At 32.2% G+C, this 25,666-nt stretch overlaps 1 protein-coding gene across 27 annotated transcripts in view; it reads right to left on the bottom strand.

Moving 5' to 3' along the window:
- Positions 1-25,666, bottom strand: part of LOC129802840 (uncharacterized) — a 46,266-nt gene that overhangs the window by 9,330 nt on the left and 11,270 nt on the right. For 3 of the 27 annotated variants that reach the window (XM_055848952.1, XM_055848955.1, XM_055848954.1), the window contains exons 2-14: positions 21,685-22,120; positions 21,426-21,608; positions 17,314-17,436; positions 12,760-12,819; positions 12,417-12,518; positions 9,033-9,643; positions 8,754-8,955; positions 4,716-4,812; positions 4,440-4,567; positions 4,228-4,254; positions 796-1,014; positions 451-626; positions 47-358 (exon numbers count right to left, since the gene is read on the bottom strand). In XM_055848952.1, the coding sequence (XP_055704927.1) occupies positions 47-358; positions 451-626; positions 796-1,014; positions 4,228-4,254; positions 4,440-4,567; positions 4,716-4,812; positions 8,754-8,955; positions 9,033-9,643; positions 12,417-12,518; positions 12,760-12,819; positions 17,314-17,436; positions 21,426-21,608; positions 21,685-21,993 (2,549 nt within the window). In that variant the 5' untranslated portion in view covers positions 21,994-22,120. The remainder of the gene's footprint in view (positions 1-46; positions 359-450; positions 627-795; positions 1,015-4,227; positions 4,255-4,439; positions 4,568-4,715; positions 4,813-8,753; positions 8,956-9,032; positions 9,644-12,416; positions 12,519-12,759; positions 12,820-17,313; positions 17,437-21,425; positions 21,609-21,684; positions 22,121-25,666) is intronic. The other 24 variants (XM_055848972.1, XM_055848974.1, XM_055848975.1 and 21 more) reach the window with 15 other exon arrangements.

The raw sequence follows: 25,666 nt of genomic DNA, 5'->3' as shown, positions 1-25,666 counted from the left end.
AGCATTTACCAAATTAATTTAACTGTAATTAATTGAATTAACTCACCGCTTCACGCCATTTTCGATGGTTTCCAAGACGAGTGTTGAGGCCTCGTGAACGTATGTTTTGGTACTGGTGCTCGAAATGCCACTAATTGCTGATGATTCTGAAAGAGACGATCGTCGTGACTGATCCAACGTCGGAACAATAAGTCTTTGCTGTGGTGCTAAACCTGCTGATGACAATGTGCTGTTGTTGTTGACAACGGATGCACCACGATCTGCTGATATTGATCGAATCTCCCCACGTGGATTTTCTGCGTCGATCGGGATCATGTCGCGATCAACGGATTTTGCACGACTCTTCGATCTGCCCAATCTTTGAAAGAAAAACAAAAACAGTCACCAAAAGTTCAATATTTAAAAGTTTCTGTAAAAAGATCATTGTAATTAGCTGAGATTTTCCTTTACCGTCTCTTAAGTGTTCCGAAGAAATCTCGCTTCTTCTTCGTCCTTCCACGATCATCTTCAAGTGGTAACAGAGGATCACTTGGAGTTGTTGGTGTTTGGATCCCATTGCCATCCCTCTGATTACCATTGAAGCCATTTGTGGCATTTGGCGATGAATGCGATATTGGCTCACCAGGCTGAAAAAAGCCAAAAGAAAACCCATTAGGACGTCAATTTGTCCAGGAAGAATGCGAAACTGTTAGTATCAGAAGATTGGCTTCGAAAACTGAGTGAAAATGGATGGCAAAACAATAAAAGTCAATTGAGGCAAAAGAAAGGCCACCAAGAAAATCAGCAAATAATTACCAAATCTTCTGGTGAATTGAGACCATTTGATTGTACTTCGGCTGTTGCGGCAGTTGCACAGGAATTTTCTAAATCACCATTCTCACTTACTGGAGTCACAATTTCCTCATCTACTTCATCCTTTGGCTCAGTCTGGGCCACAATCTCATCCACAGCCTGTACATCATCATTTAGGGCACTTTCATCCAATTCTATTTGGCCTTTATCGTTTAATCCCACCTTAAGAAAGTCATCTAGCGGTTAATGCAACACCTCAAAACACGCAATGCAATCACATTTTAATCACAGAGTGTATTAGAGATAAAACACATGGGACTGGCAATAAATTAAAGAAAATAATATGCGGTATTCTATAAATATGCTGATAATACTAACAAAATATATGCTAAAAAATAAAGCATAATTTTCGCAGCTGAAAACTGGGAAAATAATTTGTAAAGTTTAATCTTATTTTTGCCTGAAGAAATTGTTTTATATTATTATTTTTTTGGGCCACTGGAAGACAAAATAATAGAAATATCTTCTACATTTATTAAAGTATCTTAAAATGATTGACTTTTTGGAGAAGATTTTTAAACTCTTAACTTTCAAATAAATACACAAATTTAATTTTTTACTCAACATGATGATTTTTTTTTAATTAAAAAATAAAAGTATTAAGTGGGCAACAACTTGCTGATTAAGACAGCAACATTTTAAACTTTGAATTCTATCTTTTCAATTCATTATTAAACTTTAGGTATTATTATTTAGATAGTAATTAGTGAAAACATTTTAAAATATTATTGCGGATTCAAATTTATTAAGAAAACATAGAAAAAAACTGTCATTACGAAGCTTGGGATCGTACGAAGCATGGACACTTTCCCCATAAGATATTCATGACAATAAACAATAAAACGTGAATACAAACAATAAAACGCTATGGAGCACGACAAACTGCACAAAATAACAAACAGGTGATAAAAATGTAATAAATTGCATTTTTATATCATTTTCCGTTTTTCAATTATTATGTTATTAAGGTAAAGTGCTCTCGAGGAGTCGACCGGTTCCTCGACTTGACCGGGGGTCAATATTTGAATGTTTTAATGGTGAATTTCTATAAAATTGTCACTGATTCGTATTTGTTTATGATGGAATAATTGACCTATTAATGTTAGATCATACGCCAAATATTAGTGCAAATATAAATAAATTGAATAAATAACTCTACCGGTCGAATTGGGGAACCGGTCGAATTGAGGACACTTTACCTTATGATAATTCCAGAATGATCAAACATGAGATAAAACCCAAGTTCGAGATAAGAAACAATGAATATTTTGGTACTTTTGAAGTCAAAAAAGAATTATAATAAATATTTTTAGTCGATAAAAAATGTAATAGGGGAATGTAAGCATGGTTCGTACACAGTGAAGATTCACTTGACGAAGCAAATTTTCTTTAGCCATAAGATGGAAAATTATTAACCTCGTGAGATGAGATGAGAAATGGTAAACGAGCTCTTCGCAAGCAAAGAGAAAATTTGCATCGTTTGAAGGTTTACTCTGTGCGAACTTTGCCAACTTTCCCCTAAAGAATTCGAATGGATTACAAAAGTATTTCATCATGGTTCGTAAATTAAACAAAATCAATTAAATATGATTTGAAAGATGGTTTATATTTTATTTAGATTACACAGCCAATGAAGAAGCATTTCTGCCGTTTGGCTTCGGAGGCTGGTTAACAACGCTAAGACGGCGGCAGACGCATGGTAAGGGGGGAAATGTAGAGCTTGAATAAATTTATTATTATTATTATTTCTCCTATTTGCCCTTTCCTTAGAACATTATACGAGAATTTATGTGATTTCGTGAAGAAATCAGAGCGTTAAGAGTAGAATCACATTGACAGTAAAATGCTCACCGTATTTCGTTAATTTACGCATTTACATAGGAATTCTTACGCAAAGTCTCCGTTACCGTATTACCTTATCTCATACTCGGTGGCACTAAGTGAAAATTATATAAGAAAATTGAAGAAATAAAACGACTTACAAAGTGCTCGTAAATCATATAGGGGGAAGTGGAGCACCTTTGAAAGTGGGGAACCTTTGAAATTGGGATTTTTCACCTATTTTGAAATAAAATTCAGCCTTACCCTGATATAATTTAGCTACACAAATAGATTGAGAAGCTAAATTACATTATGATATGGCTCAGTTACACTTAAATATAGGAGAAAAATCCCAATTTCAAAGGTGTCCCACTTTCAAAGGTGTCTCACGTCCCCCTAACCCACTAAAAAGTTCGTATTTTTTCACAAACATTGTTCGTAACATGATCACTTAACAAACATTTTTTTTATTCCTTTACAAACAATTATTCGTACATTTTTATTTGTCTGACAAAACTTTACGAACAACTGACAAAGTTTTTCGAACATTTAGGAACAAATGTTTGTTAAAGAAAAAAATGCTCGTCAAGTGATAATGTCACGAACAATGTTTGTGAAAAATGTACAAACTTACAAACTTTTCAGTAGCTTGAAATATTTACGAGCATTTCGTAAGTCTCCAGTATAAATTCACAAACATTTTACAAACAATTCTACGAAATATTTTTTCTCTGTCGCTTTTGTATTAAAAGCTTTATATGCAAATAATATGGCTTTTACTCTACTTTATAAAATTCTTGCTTTTAAAATTCCCATTCTTAACTTTATTTAAATTAAGCAAAATGAAATCACTTCTAAAAAAACGGAAGGAGGAGTTACTGTTTCAAATAAACTGTACAATTATTCCGCGCATGGTTTTTTCGCTCATTTGTTTATCATAAACTCGTTTTATTACTTTTATACTATCTTATATATAATTATTTTCTTTTATTATTCACAACAGGTTATAGTCAAGCTTAACATTATGAATATCTTGAGAAACCTCTATTAAAACATGTAAATTTGTGAAAAAGAAAAAATAGAATAATAATAATAATTGTAGGGTTAATAAGGTGGCAGTAATAAAAGCAAGTTATCTCCTTTTCTTGGTCTAAAATAGATATGCTTTTCCCACAATTTCTTTCACAAAGACACTAAAATATAATAATTTTAATTTTTATGTCAATTTTCTTTGGAAATGTTACGTGATTAGTCCCTGATTAATACATTTCCATGTCCATGAAGAAAGATTAAACGTTATTAAAAATTGTGTTTATAAAGAAATTGAGGAATTTATTCTGAATTGCTTCCAGCGCTTGCAGAATTCCTCATTATACGCTTATGATACTTCTAATTTGCTGAATTAAAAAGTTAAAGTATTATCTGATTTTTTTTTATTTTCCCCAAAAAATAATACTCATACTTTTTATCTTGGAACAATTTCTTCAGAGCATAAAATACACAAACTTAAAGGACTCAAATGGATGAGTAATGGTAAAATTTTGTCGTATTTACCTTAAAGAGTGGCCGAATGGGTTGCCGCTATGAAGTGGGAAATTGCAAGAGAAACATACAAAGAAAATGAAAGTAATAATAAAAAAAGGAGAGCAAAAATTATTTAAAAAATATTATCATTCTCTGTGAGAAATCAATGTGGAAGGGCAGGAGAACAAAAAAACACTGAGGAAAATGAAAAGAAATTCTGCCCTGTTGGGAAATTCACTCACCCGCTGAACACTGTGGATGATGAGGGTGCTTTTGTTGGGATGACCATTATTGTGTAGTGCTCCACCTTCGAGGGCTTTGATGGCCGTATCCACGATGTCCCCATTATTCCCATTCTGGTTGCTGGTGTCTGATGAAGAGCAATTTTCGTGTGAATCGAAGATATTGGAGGGTGTTTTCTTTGACAAATTGTGTTTTTTTTTGGGGGTTGAAGTTGAGAAGTTGTGCAAGAGTAGAAGGAAGGTAGATATATAGCTGAGAAGATTTTTAATAATTACCATTGAATGATGGCGAGTGGGTGTCGATCTTAAGGGCATTCTTCAACTTGTACGGTCGGCGTCCTGCGGGAATTTCAGCTCCATCAATGAAAACAAACTGGAATGAGATAAAATTTGATAAGTCTAATGAATTTGCTCTTGGCGAGTCAAGACTTGACTAAACTTTAATTACTCTTGTACCTATGGTGTTTAACTCTTCCCAACCAATTTCATTTAACCTTTTTCAAAAGTTTAGGTGCTCAATAAAGGTATCTACATATACAATGGCAGTAATTTTTGTTAAAAAACGTTGAATTGCTTAGGGAAAATCACAAAAGAGTAATATCTAAGTTTGGATTACAAATATCTCGTATATCGCGTATATCCAATTTTTTTCTTAAAAAGTTATAAAATGAAAATATGATATACTTATCTTTTAAAGATCTAATGCAAAATATAGATAAAGAGAACTTGAAAATTCTGATAATTTAGGACTAACTTTGCAAGACTGATAAAATATTCTCTGCCGAAAAAAAAACACATTTAAAAAGTGTATTAAAGTCTAGGATGACTAACTAACGGATGGAGCATTTTAATTCACAAATGGTATATTTTTCCTAAATTCTTTATAATTTTTAAGCTTTAGATCCCACAAAAATAAATATAACACGAAATGGTAGCCGCATATACAGAGAATATATTTTTATTGAATTTAAAATTTTACAGGTGTTAGGGTAAATTAAGCTAATTCAAAACCTGCTTCAAATGGAAATTTTTCGCTACTCCAAATGGAAACGTCACTGTTTTCATGATAAATACAGTACTTAATTACTATATTTATATATTTTTTATACCTCAGTTTCATTATTTAGCTAATTTTGCTCCAAATAAAGCGAATATCCATTCATATTTACAAATTCTAATTTGTTTATTTCTCAGAAAAATTAAAAGTCTACCTTTTCTCCATAGAATTTTTCATCGATCGACCATGTTTTCCAATGAAAAACACAATGAGGTGACTGTTGTTTATTCGTTTTGCTTAATATTTATGTCATATTTCTGGCTAATTTTAGTTAAATTAAGTGCTAATCTTTATTGTTAACGGTACGTGAAGTTTTCAAATGAAATAATTACCAATTTCGTGAACAGAAAGGGTTTTTTCTGAAGTGTCTGCAAAAGCTTTAACAGGAGGAAACCCCGGAAATATGATTTTTTGGAGAGATTTTCTTATAGTTTTAGACCAGGAATAAGAACAAATCCTGCACTCAGGAGCAATTCAACAAGGTTTGGGAAGCCTTTCGTCGCGGTTTCACTTATACTGTTTGTCTCCAATTAGAAACTTTCCCTTGTCTCCATTTGGATTAATATGTTTCCAATAGAAGCATTTTACACTCGCGTATTTTTCTTGTATTTAAGAAGTTTTCAAATTATATCTAAAGAATTTTCACTAAACAGTAACATTCTAGAAGAGTCAAGGAGCAAATTTATGTAATTCTCTTCAGAAAAAAATATGAACTTAATGTGTTGAATCTTCTGTTAAAGTTAAAGCATCTGGAAATGGTTTTGAATTAGGACATTTATCCTATACAGATAGAAAATTTTTTTGAAAAATTTAAAAAATTGCGAATTTTATGAATTAGCGAATTGCAAATTTTACGTATTTTTCCTAAAGGTTTTAGGAACTATTATCCTCGTGGAATCATTATAAATTTTGTGCTAATAACATAACATTAGATACTCTTTCATTTGGTAAAAGTTTTATAATGATTGCATTTAGTTTTATACCAAAACTAAAAAAACCACTTAAGAAAAAATATACCGCATTTTTGTACGGAAAATGTATGAGAATGCTCTGCCCTGATTAAGGTTGATTTCAGTATTTACAAAAATTATCTTAAATTTGGAAATTCTTCCACTTTACATCCACAAAAATCAAAATATTTGTTAATTCTAAATAACTAAAAAAAAATCTGTTTTTTTTTTGAGTATCCAGAGGTCTAAATGATGTAAGAGTTAAATCTAAATTTAAGCAATATAATTTACTTCCAAATATTATTAAACATTTTAAACATTTGAGTCACAATTCTGTCGCTCACCGAAGCAGTGGTCTATTTTAATAAGAAAATGCATACATGATAGGCCCCTTATGCTCTAGCATCTCAATTGGTCATCGGAAACCCATAACAAAATTAGTTTTTCTCATTATTCCAGTCATTAAATTATTCCTTAAAGTAAAAACAAGTTAACATCACCATTATTCTTAAAAATAAAAAGATAATCATTGTAATTTTTGGTGGTAAAAAATCCTACTTGTAATTATCTTTTGTAATGGGCGTAATACGATTATCGTATACAGTAGACTCTCTCTCTCAATTGGGCATTTGGGGCAAAATGTCATCCGGTTTATCGATAGATTTAGGCGTCAAAGCCTTTGTAAATTCCACAAAAACCGCTCAATTATAAAGAATCACGATAAAATAGGAAGAACTACAGCGAATTTGAGAAAATTAGCTTCATAATTAAACGTGAAAATTGTCAACAAAATTTTTCGCCCGATTGAAAAAGAGCCGATTGAGTGAGAGTCTACTGTAGTAGTATTTCCAATTCATCTTTCAGTCGAAAAATGATTTTTACAATGATTATGGTTTAACAACTTTCGGTTAAACGTGAAATTCTTACTACAACCATAGTTAATAGTATTACTACACCAATCGTATTAATACCATTACACAAGATAATCATAGTATTTTTTTTTTAAATATTAACGATGAGAATCTCGATACGAACATACAACTAAATGATTAAGGGCAGAATCACATTGACCGTAAAATGCTCACCGTCACCGTCAAAGCCCTCACCGTATTTCATTGATTTACGCATTTTCATTGTAATTTTTACGCAAATTCTCAATTACCGTGTTACATTATCTCATACTCGGTGGCACTAGGTGAAAATAGTATAAGAAAATTGAATAAATAAAGCGAAAATGCGATAAACGGTGAGCAAAAAAACTGTACGAAAAACTGTAGCAAAAAAATCCTACAGTTCTTTTTTGCTCACCGTTTATCGCATTTTCGCTTTATTTCTTCAATTTTCTTAAATTATTTTCACCTAGTGCCACCGAGTATGAGACAAGGTAATATCGTAATGGAAAATTTGCGTAAGAATTGCAATGAAAATGCGTAAATCAACGAAATACGGTGAGGGCTTTGACGGTGACGGTGAGCATTTTACTGTCAATGTGATTCTGCCCTAACAATCCAAAAAAAACAGTTGATCATGAAAATTATGAAAAATTTGAGAAATAGTAGAAATCTCTTTTAAACTAAATGATACATAGATAGATACGGAACGTCCTGCATGTTTGAGACGCGAGCAGTTTGAGACGCAGTGGACTATTCCATACAATATAAATATTCTTTTTTTCAGAATATCTGTAACTTATTAAAACTGTTTTTCATTTGCCATTATTTTTTAGTACGTTTGAATTTTTAATCTCTTCAAATAGGTCCCTGAATTTTCTTTTTACTCTTCAAGATCTTCTCCCAATAAACCTTATAGAGCTCTCTAATGCTAAACCATCTGATAGTTTATTTTGTAAAATTTCTTGAAAATTATGGAGTAAATATTAACAGACATGGGGTAATTTGTGACAATTTGATTCGTGTTATTATGGGCGCTCGTATAGACTAAAAAAATACCTAGGTACCAGATAAGAAATGTATTCCCTTAGCTCAGAACTGGAAGATAATTCTTATCTGAATGAGAATTTTGTCTTTCAAAAAATTATTCAAAAGTTGCTTATTTGCAAGAAAAGTTACTATACTTATACTTTTGCACTCCTGATCGTAAGCTTTAGTTATATTGCATTTAAGGATGATTTTTAGACCATCGACAAGTGCCCTTATGGTCATTGAAGCATCCTTGAGTTCTAGAATTAAAGCAAAGCTTGCGAAAATCAGGAGGGCAAAGTCACCTTCCGAGTTCAAAGTTACCCGCATCTACGGTAATAGGAAGCGAGGGAAGCGATAAAAACTGAAATAGATTTAATTAACTCACCTCAACTGTTATTGCTCCACTGACAGCCTCAGATTCATAGGGACGCGGCTGAAGGGTAAGAATTTGCGACGAGGCCGGTCCCACAGACAATTCGTCAATTCCCACAAGACCCAATCCGAGAAACTTTGATTGTCCCTCTGCATTTGTTGTAGCTCGATCGTAGACTTCAAATAGGATTTCCGCAGATTGGGGTGACAAATCGCTAAAAAGTTTAAAAGCAATTTAATAAGTTTTTGCAATGAAAATCTCCGAAAGATTTACCAATATTGGAAAACTTACAAGAGAAAATGTTCATCCCAGAAGGGATTAGCACCCTGACGCACTCCCGTTTGATTCTTCTGCGGTGGTTCATCCATTTCTACCACACAGAAGGGATCCTTAGCCACAGATAGGCCATCACCTTTCAGAACTTTCACCAACAGACGCCTTCCCGTGGACACTACGCCATTTCCTGCACTCTGTTGGACCCGAGCATCATTGAGATGTTCCATATTTGTAGCCAGAGAGTCGTAGTGAATGGGATAGTTGAGGGGTAACTCAACAGGTTCGGGCTCTAGCGGTCGAGGGCATGTAGAGTAGATGGAGAAATCAACGGGATAGATCGTGGTGCGAATGGCATTGATGAGAATTTCCGTGACAACTTCCTGCAAGTGAGTCTCATCATCAGTGGCCCCTTTAATGGCCCCAATACTATTGAGACCGATGCGAATATCAGGATAGCCCTCAGTGCGCATCTCTCCATTCAATTTATAGTAATCCATCTTTGTGGTAAGACGTCCCCGGAAACGTGATACGGTCGCTTTGTAGTGGGACGTCTCCACTTTGCCTGACTTCTGTCGGAAGGCTTTCACCTGCAGCACAGGTGTGCATTCACAATCCATTGTAATTGTCTTCAAGAGAAAGAGAGAGATGGGAAGAAGCACAATAATAAGATGCTTTTCTGCATAAATCATTCAAGCATTAAACTATTATGAATGAAAATTGTTACGAAGAGATTTACATTGGTTACTTGAACTCTAAAAATTGATAGAATCTAACGGGTTCTTGCACTATATCATTTTTGTACAGTGTCCTGATTATTTATTTAAACTTGAATTTATTATGAGTTTTTTTTTAAACTCTGGAGGTCAATTCTGAACATCTTTTTGGTAAGATAAAAGATAATTTTCGTTAAAGATGTAAATGTATGTGTGAATATTCCGAAAGTGTAGCCGAGAAAATTCGATGGTAACCCGAACATAAAATTTGACGAACTCAACGATTTTCAAAAAAAAGTAAACAATGAACATTAACATTGCAAAAAATATAGATTTAATTATTTTCTGTTCCATTTTCTGCTACTGTGGAACCTGGGATAACCCATATTCACCTCTAAGGGCAGAATTCGGAGTCTCATATGCCAAATTCTCCCGTTTGCTGACACTTTCTCTCCTCTGTGAGAACACTCTGTTTCCCTTCCCCTTATACAGAGGGGAAGTGGCTCACGGTTTTCAAATTATAACCGTTAAATTCTAGGAGAGAAATTGGCTTCTATAATTTTTACTTGTTATTATTTCCGACAATTATATGGAATAAAATATGGATATTGTAGATATTGATATAAAATAGCATTTCTCGATCTGCCCATCCACTAAACGTGTTATTACTGAATGTGATATTTAATTAATTTAGTGGTTTATTAGATTTAGTTTTATAAAGTTTTATTAGATGATGAATAATGCGTTTAAAAATTCTTATAATGTTTTCCTAATTGTAACTACAATTAACAATTCATTTTTGAGCGGTGCCATAGAAAAAGATCTTTCTTTTTAAAATCTTGAAAATTCATTACAAAATAGACTTTGTAAAATAAAATTATATGAGCATGACATTGGAACAGCGCGGCACTTAAAAATATATTCCAAATATCGCGTGTAAAATAAGTAAATTATTTACCATAGTAATATTCGAGGAATACTTAATCGTCGTAAAGAACTCATTTTTCAATTGAAAGTTGAATTTTACAACGATTATCGTTTCAAATATGAACTTTTTAGTTTAATAAAAATCATCGTTTTACGTTTTATTTTTTCTAAGTTCAACACTGGAAATTGTTTATACTATGTATGGTTAGATTTATATACTTACTAAATTAAGTGTTATAATGCGTTTTTGAAGACAAATATAAACTTCAAAAAGTAGCATTTTAATAAGCTAATCATCGATTCATATCACTTCAAAAGTAGTTTAGCTTTTAAAATGTAGCTTTTTTTTTTTAAATATTTTGCACTTTACTGACAGTAAAGTTTAATTTAAATTTTCTTGCCAGTATTTGAAGGCAATTTTTTAAATATACAGCAATGATTAATGATATAAGTAAAATACGCTCATGGTAATTTTAATCCACATCATTTTTCATACTTAACTGTGAAACAAAAATGATTTAAAAAAGTATTTAAAATCTTTTAATAAATATACATATGACATTACAAAGATTTGTTTTTAAATAACTGAAACAAAATAAAGCAAATATAAAAACTTTATACTAAACCGAAGTCAAAGTTTTTTAGTTTCAAGGATTTAGAAGCAATCACTCTATTTTTAAATAAATATAGAAAAAAATGCAATGTTATGTTTTTTTTCGTAAGTAACTCATATTTAACAAAAAACATACTTTTCGTAACTTTATTTTTAAAATAAACAGTTTTTATTTGCAAAGAAAAAGTCTTCATACCTCCTCAAGAGTAAGTAAGATAGATTTTAAATTATCTTTTCCCGCTAATTTAAAATCAGTTTCTTTCGTTAAGAAATTTTGAGAGTGGCGCCACTGTCACTTCAAGGAAAATTTTGCGGGAAATAATATTGAATTTGGTAATTTCGGTAATTTTTGTAGTAGACCTCTAACACTCATCAATAAAATTTACGAAGATTCTGCTTTTCGTCATTTATAATGCGTCGCTATAAGAATGAATAATTAAAACAAAATTGCACGTATTTTTGTATTCAATTGAAAAGAAAATAACCTTACTGTCGTTTTTCGCGGGATTTCTTCGAGGATCATTTTTTTATCACAGACACAGAAAAAAGTACATTTCGTTTACTACGTGTGGTGCTGTTGCTATTCGCACACTTTCGCAACTTGAATTTTCACGCATACAGTCAAACAAATTCTGTGTACGTGTATAAAGATATATATTTTATCTTACCAAAAGATGTTCAGAATCGACCTACTGGTTTGAGTATTTTCTTACGATCCAATACATTTTAAATGGAAGAATAACCGCTGCCCGAATTAAAAAGTAGCCCGATCTTAAAAGAGCCGAATTAGCGAGAGTCTACTGTACTTCAGAATTAAACTGAAACAACCTCTTGTGGCAAATTTTGAAACTTAGGCTGTTTAGAAAAGTTACACATAATTTTAAAACCTTTCCAAAATTACAAAATCTCATCAAAACAGACAATTAGATCGACCACAATGCCAAATTTATTGAAAATAAAACTAGAAAAAATCATGTTTCAGAAACAGAGGCCCGTAAAACTTAAAAAAAAGCTTTAGTTATAGTTTAAATATAAAAAATATATATAAAAATATGTGTTTTACGACAAAATTTTCACATTTTGTGAATTAGTAGGCAGTTTGCTCTACGAGTTTTTCCTCATTTTTTTTCTGTAGATATTACTTACCACATCATTCTGACGATTTTCATCGGCAGCACAGAAGATGTTTGTCAACTGAGGTGGAGGACTTTCTGGAAGAACTCTAACAATTTCCACAGCGACTCCATGCTGAAAAATTACAGACAAAAAAATCTGAGGTAAGTCTCTCAGTAATAAGTTAGATAAGTACAGTGTTTACACATTAATTGCAAAAATTGCTACATTGGAAAACTCTTCTTGACGGACATTGCATTTTCTCACAATAATTCCAACTAATGAGGTGCTTGTTTCTCAAATTTTTTTTTTGTAAATTTTCTCTATGCACAATAGTTTTTTATTCGCACATTTTTTTATCACACATAAAACTTGCCTCTGGGCTGATGGTGTTGATATCATTCGACTGATTTGTCGAATTGTCTTGGAGATACATCTTTACACAAAACCCCAAAAAACACCCACGAGTTGATAGAGAGAAAAAGAAGAAATTCACATGAGAATATGAATGATATTTATAAAGATGATAAAGCGTCAAATCCAAATATTTCGTGCAGGTATTTTTCAATGCCTTCGGATGGTGATTTGCCGGGGAAGAAATTTCCTTGATTTCTTTTCTTGTTGTCTTTATTAGACTTGTCCTCCTAATGCAGGATTTAAAGCTAAAGCATTTGTGTTATAAGCAATAGTCGCAGATCAGAATTCTAGGGTGGCTAAACGGTTAGAGATTAACTGCTTGGGTTTTCAATGAAGCTTTCTCTTTATAAAAGAAAATGTCCTAGGGAATACGAGGCTTGATCCCTCATTCCCCTTCAAACCCATAATGCAAGGTTTTTCCTAAAGATATTTAAAAAAAAAAAAGAGATGGCAAAGCGTCCCAGCTTTGCGGAATGCTCGAACTCACTTTTGGTATTACTGATCTACTAGAGATCAAATTGATTCATAAATCACAAAAGCATTTGAAAATCAAAAAATCGGTACTTAACCGGTTCATTACCGATAGAGACCGATGCAGCCGGGTTTTAAATTTCAATACCTCTCCAAAAAATCCAAATTTAACCAAATCGGTTGAAAAATCAGCCTTCCAAAGTGCTTGACCTTTGACCTTCAATAATTCAAAATGGCGAATTTTCCGGTCATAGGTATGCTTGGGCGAAATGTTCGCTTGGACTGCCTCTAAAACATATCCGAAAATCATTGAAAAAGCTTGGGCCAATTTTGAGAAAACCGAAAAAACATGGTTTTGGAGTGGATAGAAGGGGGAGGGGTGGGGAGGGGAAAAAACGTCGAGAGATATTATTTTTTTATTGGGGGTCATCGAAAACTGGAAGTCGATATATCTTACCGTATAAGCTCCAGAACAGTAAAAAGTTGAAAAAACAGACGATTATATAACAGCTCTCTCTTTGAGTTCGAGCAGTAAAATGAGCTCATTAGATCTTATCAACATTTAGGTTTTGCATCGGAATGATCCCTATCAATCTAATAGACTTTCGAAAAAAACAAAGCCCATTCAAATTTGTTCGAAAATCCACTAGAAGTTTACCTTATTCGGTATAAGGTAAAGTACCCTTTATTCGACCGGTTCCTCTATTCGACCGGTAGATTTATTTATTCAATTTAATTATATTTGCTATAATATTTTGTGTATGATCTAACATTAATAGGTCAATTATTCTTTAAATAATACGAATCAGTGACAAATTCATAGAAATTGATGAAATTCACCATCAAATATTCAAAAATTGACCCACCGGTCGAATAGAGGAACCCCGTCGAGTAAGGGTACTTTACCTTATGTACTTTAAACATTTTTTCAATGTTATTGACAAGTCAAAATATTGTCACAGGTTGAATTGTCAATATTTTCAATAGTTTAATTTCAATAGTTTCAAATATTGTATCGTATTTGTATTGTATATTCGAGCATACAACGGTGTCAAAGTCCTCTCTGATCTTCGAAAATCAAAAAAAAAAAAAAATTCTAAAGACATTCCAAATCGGAAAGGAAATGATCAAAAAGTTATTGCTGAATGGATGATCTATTCTTCTGAAAAAAGGTTCAGCATCTTTGGAGGATATTTTTCTCAATTGATTTGGACAAAATTATTTTTTATGCCTCCCGGCATAAAAAAAGGAAGAAAGAGATGTGCGAATTTTGATTTAATGAATTTTTTCTGATATTCTGAGATATTCTGATATTCTGAGCCGTTACAAACAAATTGTTAGTCAGTCCCTTTTAAATCAGTAATGCTCAAGTTTGTTTCTTGTTTTTATATTCGGCATTACAGTGTATCCCATGGTTTAACCGACCGTTTTTATTTAATCCTTCGCATGCACTGAAAAGATTCCAGTGCCTTGTATCTATTTATTGCCAAAGTATCCTTCAAATAAGTCGATTTATCATTTGAAGGACATTTCCAAAATCAGGATCAAAAAGGTGTATTTGCAGCATTTAATGTTACACACAAAAAGTATTTTGTAAAATTGTTTGTAAATTTTTGTTAATTCTTGCTGGATTCTTACGATATCCTCGTAAAACATGTAATCCACTAAAGACTTTGTACTTTTTCACAAACATTGTTCGTAAATTGATCACTTGATATTTTTCTTCTTTTACAAAAATTTGTTCGTTAAAATGTTCGTAACAAATTTTGTCATTTGTTCGTTAAGTTTTGCCAGTTGGACGAAAATGTACCAACAAATGTTTGTAAAAGAAAAAAGTACCCATCAAGGGATCATGTTTCGAACAATGTTTGTAAAAAAAAAAGTACAAATTTTTACGGATCTTTTAGTTGGTTACATGATTGACGAGCATTTCACAAGTTCCTAGTACGATCAATTTACGAACAATTTTACAATATTTTCTGTGTACACAGAAAAAAATATTTTGTAAAAATTTTCGTAAATGTTTGTGAATTCCTATGGGGGAGTTACAAAATGCTCGTGAATCGTATAACCCACAAACATGTTCGTAAAAGTTTGTACTTTTTCACAAACATTTGTTCGTAAATGTTCGTAAACACACAAAAAATGTTTGTAAAATTTTGTCATTTGTTCGCAAATTTTTGTTTATCTTACGAATATTTTACGAAAATTTACGAACAAATGACAAAATTTTACGAACATTTTTTGTGTGTTTACGAACATTTACGAACAAATATTTGTAAAAGTACAAAAAATGTTCGTCAAATGAGCATTTTACGAACAATGTTTGTGAAAAAATACAAATTTTTACGAACTTGTTTGTGGGTTATATGATTCACAAGCATTTTGTTACTCCCCCGTAGGAATTCATAAACATTTACGAACATTTTTACAAAATATTTTTTTCTGTGTAGACGAATTGTGTAATTGAATTGAATGAATGCGTAAAATGCACCTGAAAGCATTAAAATTAACAATGTTGGCACTCAAAGAGGCTCCGTCGCCGTCTTAACAATACCACCCCCTACAAAATAGGGCTGAATTCCAACCTCAGGGACTTAATAAATTACGTAAGACTTTAAAGTGATTTATGAATCGGTCTTTGTGGTATGCTTTAACTTTTGACCGGAAAACTTTGTCAGATAAGGTAAGCCCTACTTTACATTCCTATTTCCTTTTTATTTAATTCAAAAACAATTAAAAAAATGTAGTATAAATTCTGATCTGCAACTGCGTGTAATTTAACTGGCAGGAACTGTTAGAATAAGTGCTTAAAAGGAAGTATTATCTTATATTCTTAACGCAAATTCTTTCCCATTTGATCTACATATTTAGGTACGAAAAACAATTATTTGTTGGACTTGTATTGGAAACTCTAAAAAAACAAAATTAATTATTTATTGGATAGAGACAGGCATTAGTGTGATACTTTGCTCAAGATTACTTCTAATTCCCCCTAATGACTAAATAATGCACCGTGTGGAGTGATTTTGCTGTGGTTAAATATTCTTTTAATAGCCGGGGAGATTTTCAGCAATATCATACAAAGTATCGTGTATTAATTAGTGCTGTGATTTTTTTAAGCATCACTGGAACAGTGTCTCGCAAAAAAAGCACATCTACATGCTCAGAATTTGCGTTTGTTCTTGAGAATTGACTTTCGACCTTTTGAATTTTATCTCTCTCTCATTCGAAAGTAAGATTTTTATATTTTATTGCTACTTTTGTCATCTTGCTCCGACTCCAATTTCCATTTTTAATCAATAATTTATGCCACTTTACACCAAGAGTTAACTATCTAAATACTCTTTTCTTTCAACTCATCGTGATATTTAAAAGTTTCTAGAGAGACTTTTGTTGCTTTGCATACAACTAAAAGAATAAAATGACACCATCGAAGGTGAAATGATGCACATGAAATGATGAAGTCATCGAGACTAAAGAAGTTTATATACAAAAAAAGAAAAGAAAAAAAATAAAACATGTTTTGCCCATGAGGAAATAATGACGAAGACGCTTTTAAAATAGTATTGCCTAATACAAAAATCATTCAATTGGAAAGTGAATTGTGACTCTATTCTAAAGAAAATGGATCTTAGAAAAAAAAACATTCATGACATTGTACTCAAAACAAAATATAGCTGACTTTACAGCTAATAAAATTTGGCAATTTTTGCCATTATTTCTTGCTCCTTTTATGGATTGTGTATCTTTTGAGAATGGATCAAAGTAGAATGTTTGATAAACGAGCCAATTACTCAAACTGCGCATTGATTTCTGCCTCATTTCATTGCCATTTTTTGCCATCATTAACTTTTCCACAGACATTCCCAATCGCAAAAGGTCAATTCTCATCGTGTGCCGAGGTTAAAAGCTCATTAAAAATAGAATAATTTCTCTGGCCTATTGATAGCAATATTATTGTATATTTTTCACATGCTCAAAGCAAAAATTCAAAGAAAAAAATATCTTAATTATAGGTTGACAGTGCTAAAAATCTTACCTCCTCGACGGATTTCTTCATAGATTCATTGAGAGTTTGCACCCAAGTGTGAAGGAGTTCGTTGACGATCACAAGATCGCTATATAGCCATCTGAACACTTGGCTTGTCCACGTTACAGAAATCTGCAAACCAGAGAAAAAGAAATGCTATTATTATGTCTATTGCTATTTTAATTATATTGCATTATAATTTTCACATCTATGGAGTGTAAGAAAATTAGACTTTATTGGAGTTTAATCTGACTATCATCATGCAGTTTTCTTCTATAGTAGCAATAATAAGTAATTATTTATTATTGAATGATGACTTCTCAGAAATATTACAAATTTTGTAATTATTCCGCGTTGATAAGTAGTTATTATTGCTTATAAAAGGTCGATAGAACACCTAAATATTGGGTATAAAATACTAGTTGATAGTTGCGTCAAAATATTGAAATTCGTTTAATGTATCTGATAAAATGCAAGTAATATGACGTGTTTTCTTTAAGGGGTTACTTGGGTAACGGACACTAAAAAACAAGCATATTCTCTTTTAAAGTTTTTACTGCTCGAACACAGCTTAACTGTTGTACTCTTATATGCTTAAGAGCTTAAATTATTTTTTTTTATTATGTTAAACAAAACTTAAAGAATATGTTGTTTTTAGTCTTCCTGGCACACGTAACCCCTTAAGTCATCTTTTCCTATAAAGAAAGGTGTTTAAATTTAATATCCCAAAATGGTACAGAAAGAGTGCCAAATAGGTCATGAGAGTTCTTATAGTGGCAAAAGGATGTTCCTTTCATACTGCATTTACATAAAACAAAACGAACATCAGGGGCCTCTCGACATTTCATTTTCCCGTACGTTTTTGCATAGAGGCACTGAAGACTATTAGCAAGTTTTTTCCTAAAGAGAATTGACTTATCAGTCTGATATATTTCGAAATCGTGCATTAAAAGGTATCTAAAAATACATATTAATTTATGCTTGCCGAAATAATACAAGAACTACGAGGAAATTTGTTTAAGTCGCGGTGCAACAACTACAAAATTTTTAAAGGAAAAGTGAAAAATAGCTTCACTTTTTATTAGGCTTGATGAGCCCCTGCGAACATACTAAATTTAAATAAAAGGATAATTTGTTCAAAGCACTTTCTCAATGTTTATTTTTTTATTAATTGAAACGAATGATGAATATTGTCATCCCTAGTAATAGCATTTTAGACGTAAGTTCACCGTCTAATATTCTTAATCTAAATCTAACAAGCAGTAGGAAAAAGTACCCATGCTTGATACCATGGGAAGCTTCGTAATGACTAAATTTTCTATGTTTCACAATACAAATGTGACTCATCGCAACCATATTTTAAAAACTATGGGAAAGTGGCCAGTTTTAATTTTAAAATATATTGCAGACTTACGTTTATTGAGAAACATAGGAAAAATTTAGTCATTACGAAGCTGCCAATGGTATCAAGCATGGGCACTTTCCCCTATTCTGACAGTCGTCAGGGTGTTACAATCTAAGTAAAGTCAGGATGACCCGTAAGAATATTTAACTTGTATAATTTGTCAGTAAAGGAATAGATAAAGGAAACTTAAACAAAGAAACTCTATTCGATGATCCATTAGTATAAGTCTATTTAGACCCTTCGATTACGGAAGATAAAGAATAATATCTACAATTATATATTATGTGAGTCATGTTAGGTAATAATTAATCTGAAATTTCCCGCCGACGACTCAAAAATAACTCGTCAAAGGAGCACTTTAGCTGATTTCGGCTTCTAGTGTAGTCAATTGGCAAACAAAATACTCACTCAGTGCAGTGAATTCACAAAGTGGTGGTTATTTTCGTGTGTTTTCTTAATTTTATTACAGTGGAAATTGTGAAGTAGAAAAGTTAATCGTAATCAAGAAAAAAAGACAGTCTCACCAGAGATTGTATGAACATTAAGTACGAAAATTACTTAATCACTGTTTTATGAAAATGAAATATAATATATATGATTAATGTCTGACTAAATTCCCATCAGTGTCCCACTAAGCCGTTTCTGGGCTTAAGCCGAGAGATAGATTAATCAGAAACTGATGGAAATGTAATCTCATCATTATTTTGATTATTATTACGTTAAGTCGTCTCTCGGCTTAATTCGTAAGTGTGTTTAGGGCATAAAAGATTAACTAAATTCTCTGTAGCATTGCTTGACCGTAATTTTATAGAAAAGACAGAAATATTAGGAGGTGAACGGGTTTTCCACTCACAGTTCACTTTGGCTATCCATCAGCTAATTATCGAGACTGATCGACGCCAATTAACCTTTTAAGGACGAGAGGATCAAAAATGTGAGCCGGAAAAAATATTTTTTCTGACTTTTTAGTGCAAGATACAACTTTAGACGGCCGTAGGAAAAATTTCATTTTTGGGTCACCAGTGACCCAATCGGCCTTAAAGGGTTAACCAATCAGCCATTCATGGTTCACTTATTAACCCTTTCAGAAGTAAAATAGCTATCTTATAGAACTAAGCCATTGACAAGACTTTTAATGCACCTTTAAAAAGCTCATCATGAGAATGTTATGATGAAATTCCTGTAGAAGCTCTTAACTCTTTCGCGTCCATAGGGTAATGTCATGACTCGGGGAAAAAAGTTTTTTTTGGGTATTTACATTAATTGAAATCTATCTGTTCGTGCACGACATCATAATAGAAGGATGTAAGATTCTTGGCTCATTTTCTCAAGACTCCAGTTAGATTTCAATTAATGTAAATAGCCAAAAAGAAACTGTTTTCCCCGGGTCATATATGACCCTATGGACGCGAAAGAGTTAAATCCCTTAAGGTGCGTCATTTTATTTTTAGTATTTTCAATGGTCGATTAAAATTGTTAAACGCAGATTATAAGGATTTTGGTTCTACAACGCTCTAAGTATACGTTTCCATAAGATTATAGAGAAAAAATGATCTTTGGGTTCTTTAAGCACTGCTAAATAGTGAAATATTGAAAGATAATTGTGCACGAATACCCTCCCCGTCAAAAAAATTGCAAATGTAAATTTTGAAATAAACGAAAATCGACAAATTAATTTAAGTATTAAAAAATCATAAAAAGGTAGAAAAATTATCCATAAAAGAGCATAAGGCAGTAGTGGGATAAAAATTATAAAGTGGAATTGACTATTTTATTGCGAGTACACGTACGACAATTTTGTGATAATACGACAAAGAAACACGTCAAATGCACCGTTCAAAACAATATTTTTGACGCGACTTTTTTCTTAAAGAAAAAGAGTATTATTTGAGTCTTTTTAATATACTGGTTAGGAGAGTAATTCTTTGAACCATATTATTAACAAATCTATAATAACGCACTCAATTTTTAGCAATTTTGTTGACTACACTCTGACGTCAAAAGGCCCAAAATTGTAAGAATCCAATTTAGAGTGCTTTTATGACGATTCTTTTTCCAGAAACGAGTCATAATTGAGTCAGAATTAAAGTTAGACACTTGATTAATATTAAACGCAAATTATCGTTAAATGTTTACAAAGATTTTGCAGAAAAAAATTATTTCGACTGAAGTAGCGCATTGAAAAATGTTAATATTTCTATCATTTGTTGTACCTACAATAAAGTGAGTAAGGGAAAACGCTTTTTCTTCAAACGACAAAAGCTTCAAACAATTCATTTTAATTAATTAATATTAATAGCTAGTCAAATGCCTCAAATTTTCTAAAAATAACCATGGATTACATCCATTAAGAACATAAAAAAATGAGTTGTCCGATGCTTGAATCGTCCGAAAGTAATGCGCTTTCCCCTAATTAAAAAGAACAAAACGAACTGTTCAAACTAGCTAAAATTCTTTCGATAAAATACTAGCGTAAAATTGTTTACGATTTATACTCTACTAATAAAGTATATACGTGAATATTAAGTAATTCACGGGTAAAAATGAATGAACTTCTTGAACCAAAAAGTAGAATAAAATTATTCCAGTTCGAGAAATTATTTTGTCAGCCATGGGTGTCTAAAATTAAGTCATGATGACTCATGGTCATTATAACAATTCTAAAGTGTTCCCCGGTTTATGCAAAATATCGGGAAATTAATCATTAATAACTCACCGTTTCTGGTCCGACGACGTTGCTGGGTGGCTGAACGACCCGACTCGATCGTCGCAATTCAGGGCCAGGACTCTTCCGGGAGAGTCTTTTTCGCATTGGAGGAGTTGGTGGGACATATCCAGACGCTCCACCTTTCGCTCCACCTCGTACGATTCCCCTACCCAGGGGTTTCGCCGAAGATTCCTGTGTCAAAAATATGGCCAAGAATGGCTCTCATGAAATGAACTTTGCCAAATTTGGGCCAAAATCACAAACTCACTCGAACATCGCGGCTTGAGAGGATCTCCTTGGGTTCAGATCGCCTTGTTTTATCCACAAGATCAGCCACTGGGGCACCAACAGATGCAGATGGGATGACCTTCTTGGTGGCATCTGTTGTCGTTGCGGATGCAGTGTCCGTTTTCACCTTCTTCACATATTTGTTGTATAAAAATTTGCACAGCCACAACACAAAGAGGGCAATAACTGCCCATGCAAATATTAACATAGCCAGTGTATCCATTGTCAGATCGCCAACACCTTCAAAGCTGCAGATATAATCATCGATCTGATCCGCAAGATCGGCCATTATTCACGCAAATCATTTTTATACACATTCACTGGATACTCCATTGATTCTCATCACAAATTGCACTCTTTGGCAGGAATCACTATTTTCGTTACACAAAAGTTTAGATGAGATAGAAGCGGAGATTCTAAGAAAGTAAAACACTTTTAGCAGGTCTTTCTTCAGATTTCACCATTTCAATATTTCCTAGTGCACAAAATTTCTATCATCGAAAGTATTTTGAAAATCAAACCAAAATGAATTTTCTATTATAAATATATTTTAACCCTTCAAAGCTGAATTAATCTGATGCAAAAAGACGGATAAGCAACATAAGTGCTCTGTTTTAGCTGAATATTGGCAATATTCGCAAAATATTCCCAAAATTTGTCGGGTATTTACATCACAATAAAATATTATTTGCCGTTTTATCATTATTTTCATTGCAAATCTACGAAATTACACTGAGAAAAATCCGAAAAAGTTAAATAACATTTCGGAAATGTTAATTATACCCTGCAGCATTGATCCTAAAACGGTGTAAATATTGATTTTACCCTTAAAAGGTGTAAAAATAACACTAAAAATGTTGATATATTTTTACACCCAAAAAGTGTTAAAGTTATGACGAAAAAAAGTTAATCGCAGCCTCTTTTTTTCTCAGTGTATGTAATTTTTGTGTACTGCTACACATTTACTTATGCAGAGTCTGTCTACAGATTTAATATTCAATTTCTGTGATTTTAAACGAAAAGGGTAATAATCGTCTACCAGAATATTAACGTAATTATGTATATATATTTTATGCAATATAAACACAATATACAAGATATACACAATTGTATGCATTTTCATCATAAATTGACATATTTGTATAATTTTTGTGTATTGCTACACATTTATGTAATATCTACACATTCAATCTTAAATTAATGTATTTTTTCCAAAATATGTGTAATAATTGTGTAAAAATATTACACAATTATGTACATTTATTTTCTACAATATATACACAATATAAAAAATTACACAATTGTATATATTTTGTACATAATTGTGTATATCGATTACGAAAGTTCCCCAGTTTCGCTAGGGATCTCCAAATTACTAAGGGTTGTTAACATTTCGATAAGTTTTCGAGTTTTCTTTAAGATATTCCGAATTTCCCGGAATTCCCGATAGTTCCGGAGGCTGTCCTTGATGATACGAGGCACGACGTACCCCTAATCACTTCTCTAATTCTTGAACATTTACCGGATTAGCAAAAGTTCGTGAGAGTTAGTTCTCAAAAATTCTCCAGACTCGCAATGACTCTCGAATATTTTTCGGGTTTATAAATGAATTGTTCGGCCTCCCTACGAGTTGGCTGGACTCGCAAGATGTTATCCGTATTCACTGCGAACGGTTATGACATTTATTCCAAATTACACATTTTAAGATTACACGTTTTTCTGAAACTTGTGTAAGTTTACAATAATAATCGTGATTAAAAATAAACCAATGATTATCCTTGTAATTTTATTTACTCTGTACCATATTTAAATTTAAATCTTATAATTGAAGTAAATATTAAAGAAATTTTCCTTCAATTTTCCATTTTGCCATTATTTCTAAGCTAATCCACAGGTCCTTATTTAGGACTTCATTTACAGGTCCTTACAAATTTATTCATTATTCAGCAGTCTATAAAATTTGTTATAATACTTCACTGAGAAAAAAAAGAGGGTGCGATTAACTTTTTTTCCTCATAACTTTAACACTTTTCGGGTGTAAAAATATATCAACATTTTCAATGTTAATTCTACACCTTTTGAGGGAAAAATCAACATGAAAAAAGTGTAACTTTAACCCGTAATATACCTAAAAAGGGTAATATTTACATCGATTTTCGATCAATATTGCAGGGTAAAATTAATATTTCCGGAATGTTATTTTAACTCTATCGGATTTCTCTCAGTGTTTTGAAGGGTTAAAACAATTATTTTTATTTATTTATTATTTTTTATTTAAAAAAAACCTTTAAATAAAATAGGAAAATTGTATAAGTGTAGCGTCTCCCATTGAAGAGTGCAATAGGGAAAATAAAGAAATTACAGCTGTTTTCCAGTTACATTTTCTTAATAACCTCTTAGTATTTCTGTTCTGAAACATTAAAATCCAATATTTCTAGCGCAATTAAAAATTGTCGTAATTGTTAGTTAACTCATGAAATCCCATGAATCACAGCCCATTTAATCTCATATCATTGATAGGAGAAGAATGTGTAAAATATCTAAGAATATATACTTTATGACTTGTGTCATTCTGTGAGACCAATAAAAATGTGTTTAATCAATTTGAGCGATACTATCGCTTTTAGAATATTGCTTGAGACCCTGATTAAATTGGATCCACAGATAGTGTTAATACCCATCTTAATCACATAATAATCGATTTTCCGGCTTCCCCAATTAATTACATCCAGCCATCACGTTATGAGACACTTCCCCATCGACTAGCATATCAAATAGTGATTTCACATTCAATTATTCTTATCACATCACCCACATTGTGCACGATAGCACAAGGAATGTTTATTGGTTAAAACAAAAAAAAATTGTGTCTATAAGAGATAGTGCAAGAAAATAAACGCAATTTTCCTCGATTTTCTATTACGGGCAATTTAATCCAATCCTCTATTTATTCACATTGACATAACTCGCGTGTTATTTTTGATATAGGTACTTAATTTGTCGTCTTTCCCACTAAGAAAAACATTCACCTTAAGCTTCTATCCACGATCCACCTCAATTTATTGTGACTTTTTTTCGCACATAAACTCTTCAACAGTGATAATTGTCGGTAATTCTTTCTTCGCCTGCAGTGCCCCAATTTCATTTTTTTTTTCACCCTAAAGACCATGCAAGTCTTTTCTTTTCAGCTCTATTTCTGTGACTTCTTCACACTTCAATGTCAATGAGGTGTGATAATTTAATACATGGTGAAGAGACAGGAAAAAGAAAAAAATCATAATAAACAAGGGGTATTCTCTGGTGTTTGCCAGTGAAAAAGGTGTTTACTATCTATTGGTCTTGATGAAAAAAAATAAGATCGAAAGCTCTGAGTACGATCAAGTGTTTTCCTTTTTCCTGGAAAATATTGGAGGATATATTTCCTATTCAGAAAATGACGTCAATTTTATTATTAACGATTTTATATGTTAGTCAGATATGGTACTAAACACCCTTCTTGACTGTTGACTAAGCTTTTTCCGTGTGAGCATAACATCCTTCCAGGAGGATGAGATCGATACTAAGACGGCAATGACCGCATGCAAACATGACAATAAATTTATAATTTACAATTTCATTAATCAGAATGAGAGAGATTTGTTTGTTTTATATTTTAAATATATCGCTTGATATTTTAATTTCATTAAATCCTGTCATTTTCATTTTATTATTACTTTTGAATTGAACATCTTCAGATAATGTTCTATTTAGTGAAATATCTGCGATTTTCTCTCCCGAAGTATTTGCTTAAATGTTAATCTCTTAAAATGATTAAATTGAAGAAACTTTTAAAGTATCTCTGCCTGAAACCTTTACTTTAGCTGTCCTTTTGGTCAATGATATTCAGTTGGAATTATCTCTTTGATATCGGCAAGTTCGCTTGCCATTGACATGGCCCGTTTTTGGGCAAGACATCCCTAATT

The sequence above is a fragment of the Phlebotomus papatasi genome, chromosome 2, assembly GCF_024763615.1.
Source record: "Phlebotomus papatasi isolate M1 chromosome 2, Ppap_2.1, whole genome shotgun sequence".
NCBI lineage: Eukaryota > Metazoa > Arthropoda > Insecta > Diptera > Psychodidae > Phlebotomus > Phlebotomus papatasi.
This window is presented reverse-complemented; position numbering and strand designations above follow the sequence as displayed.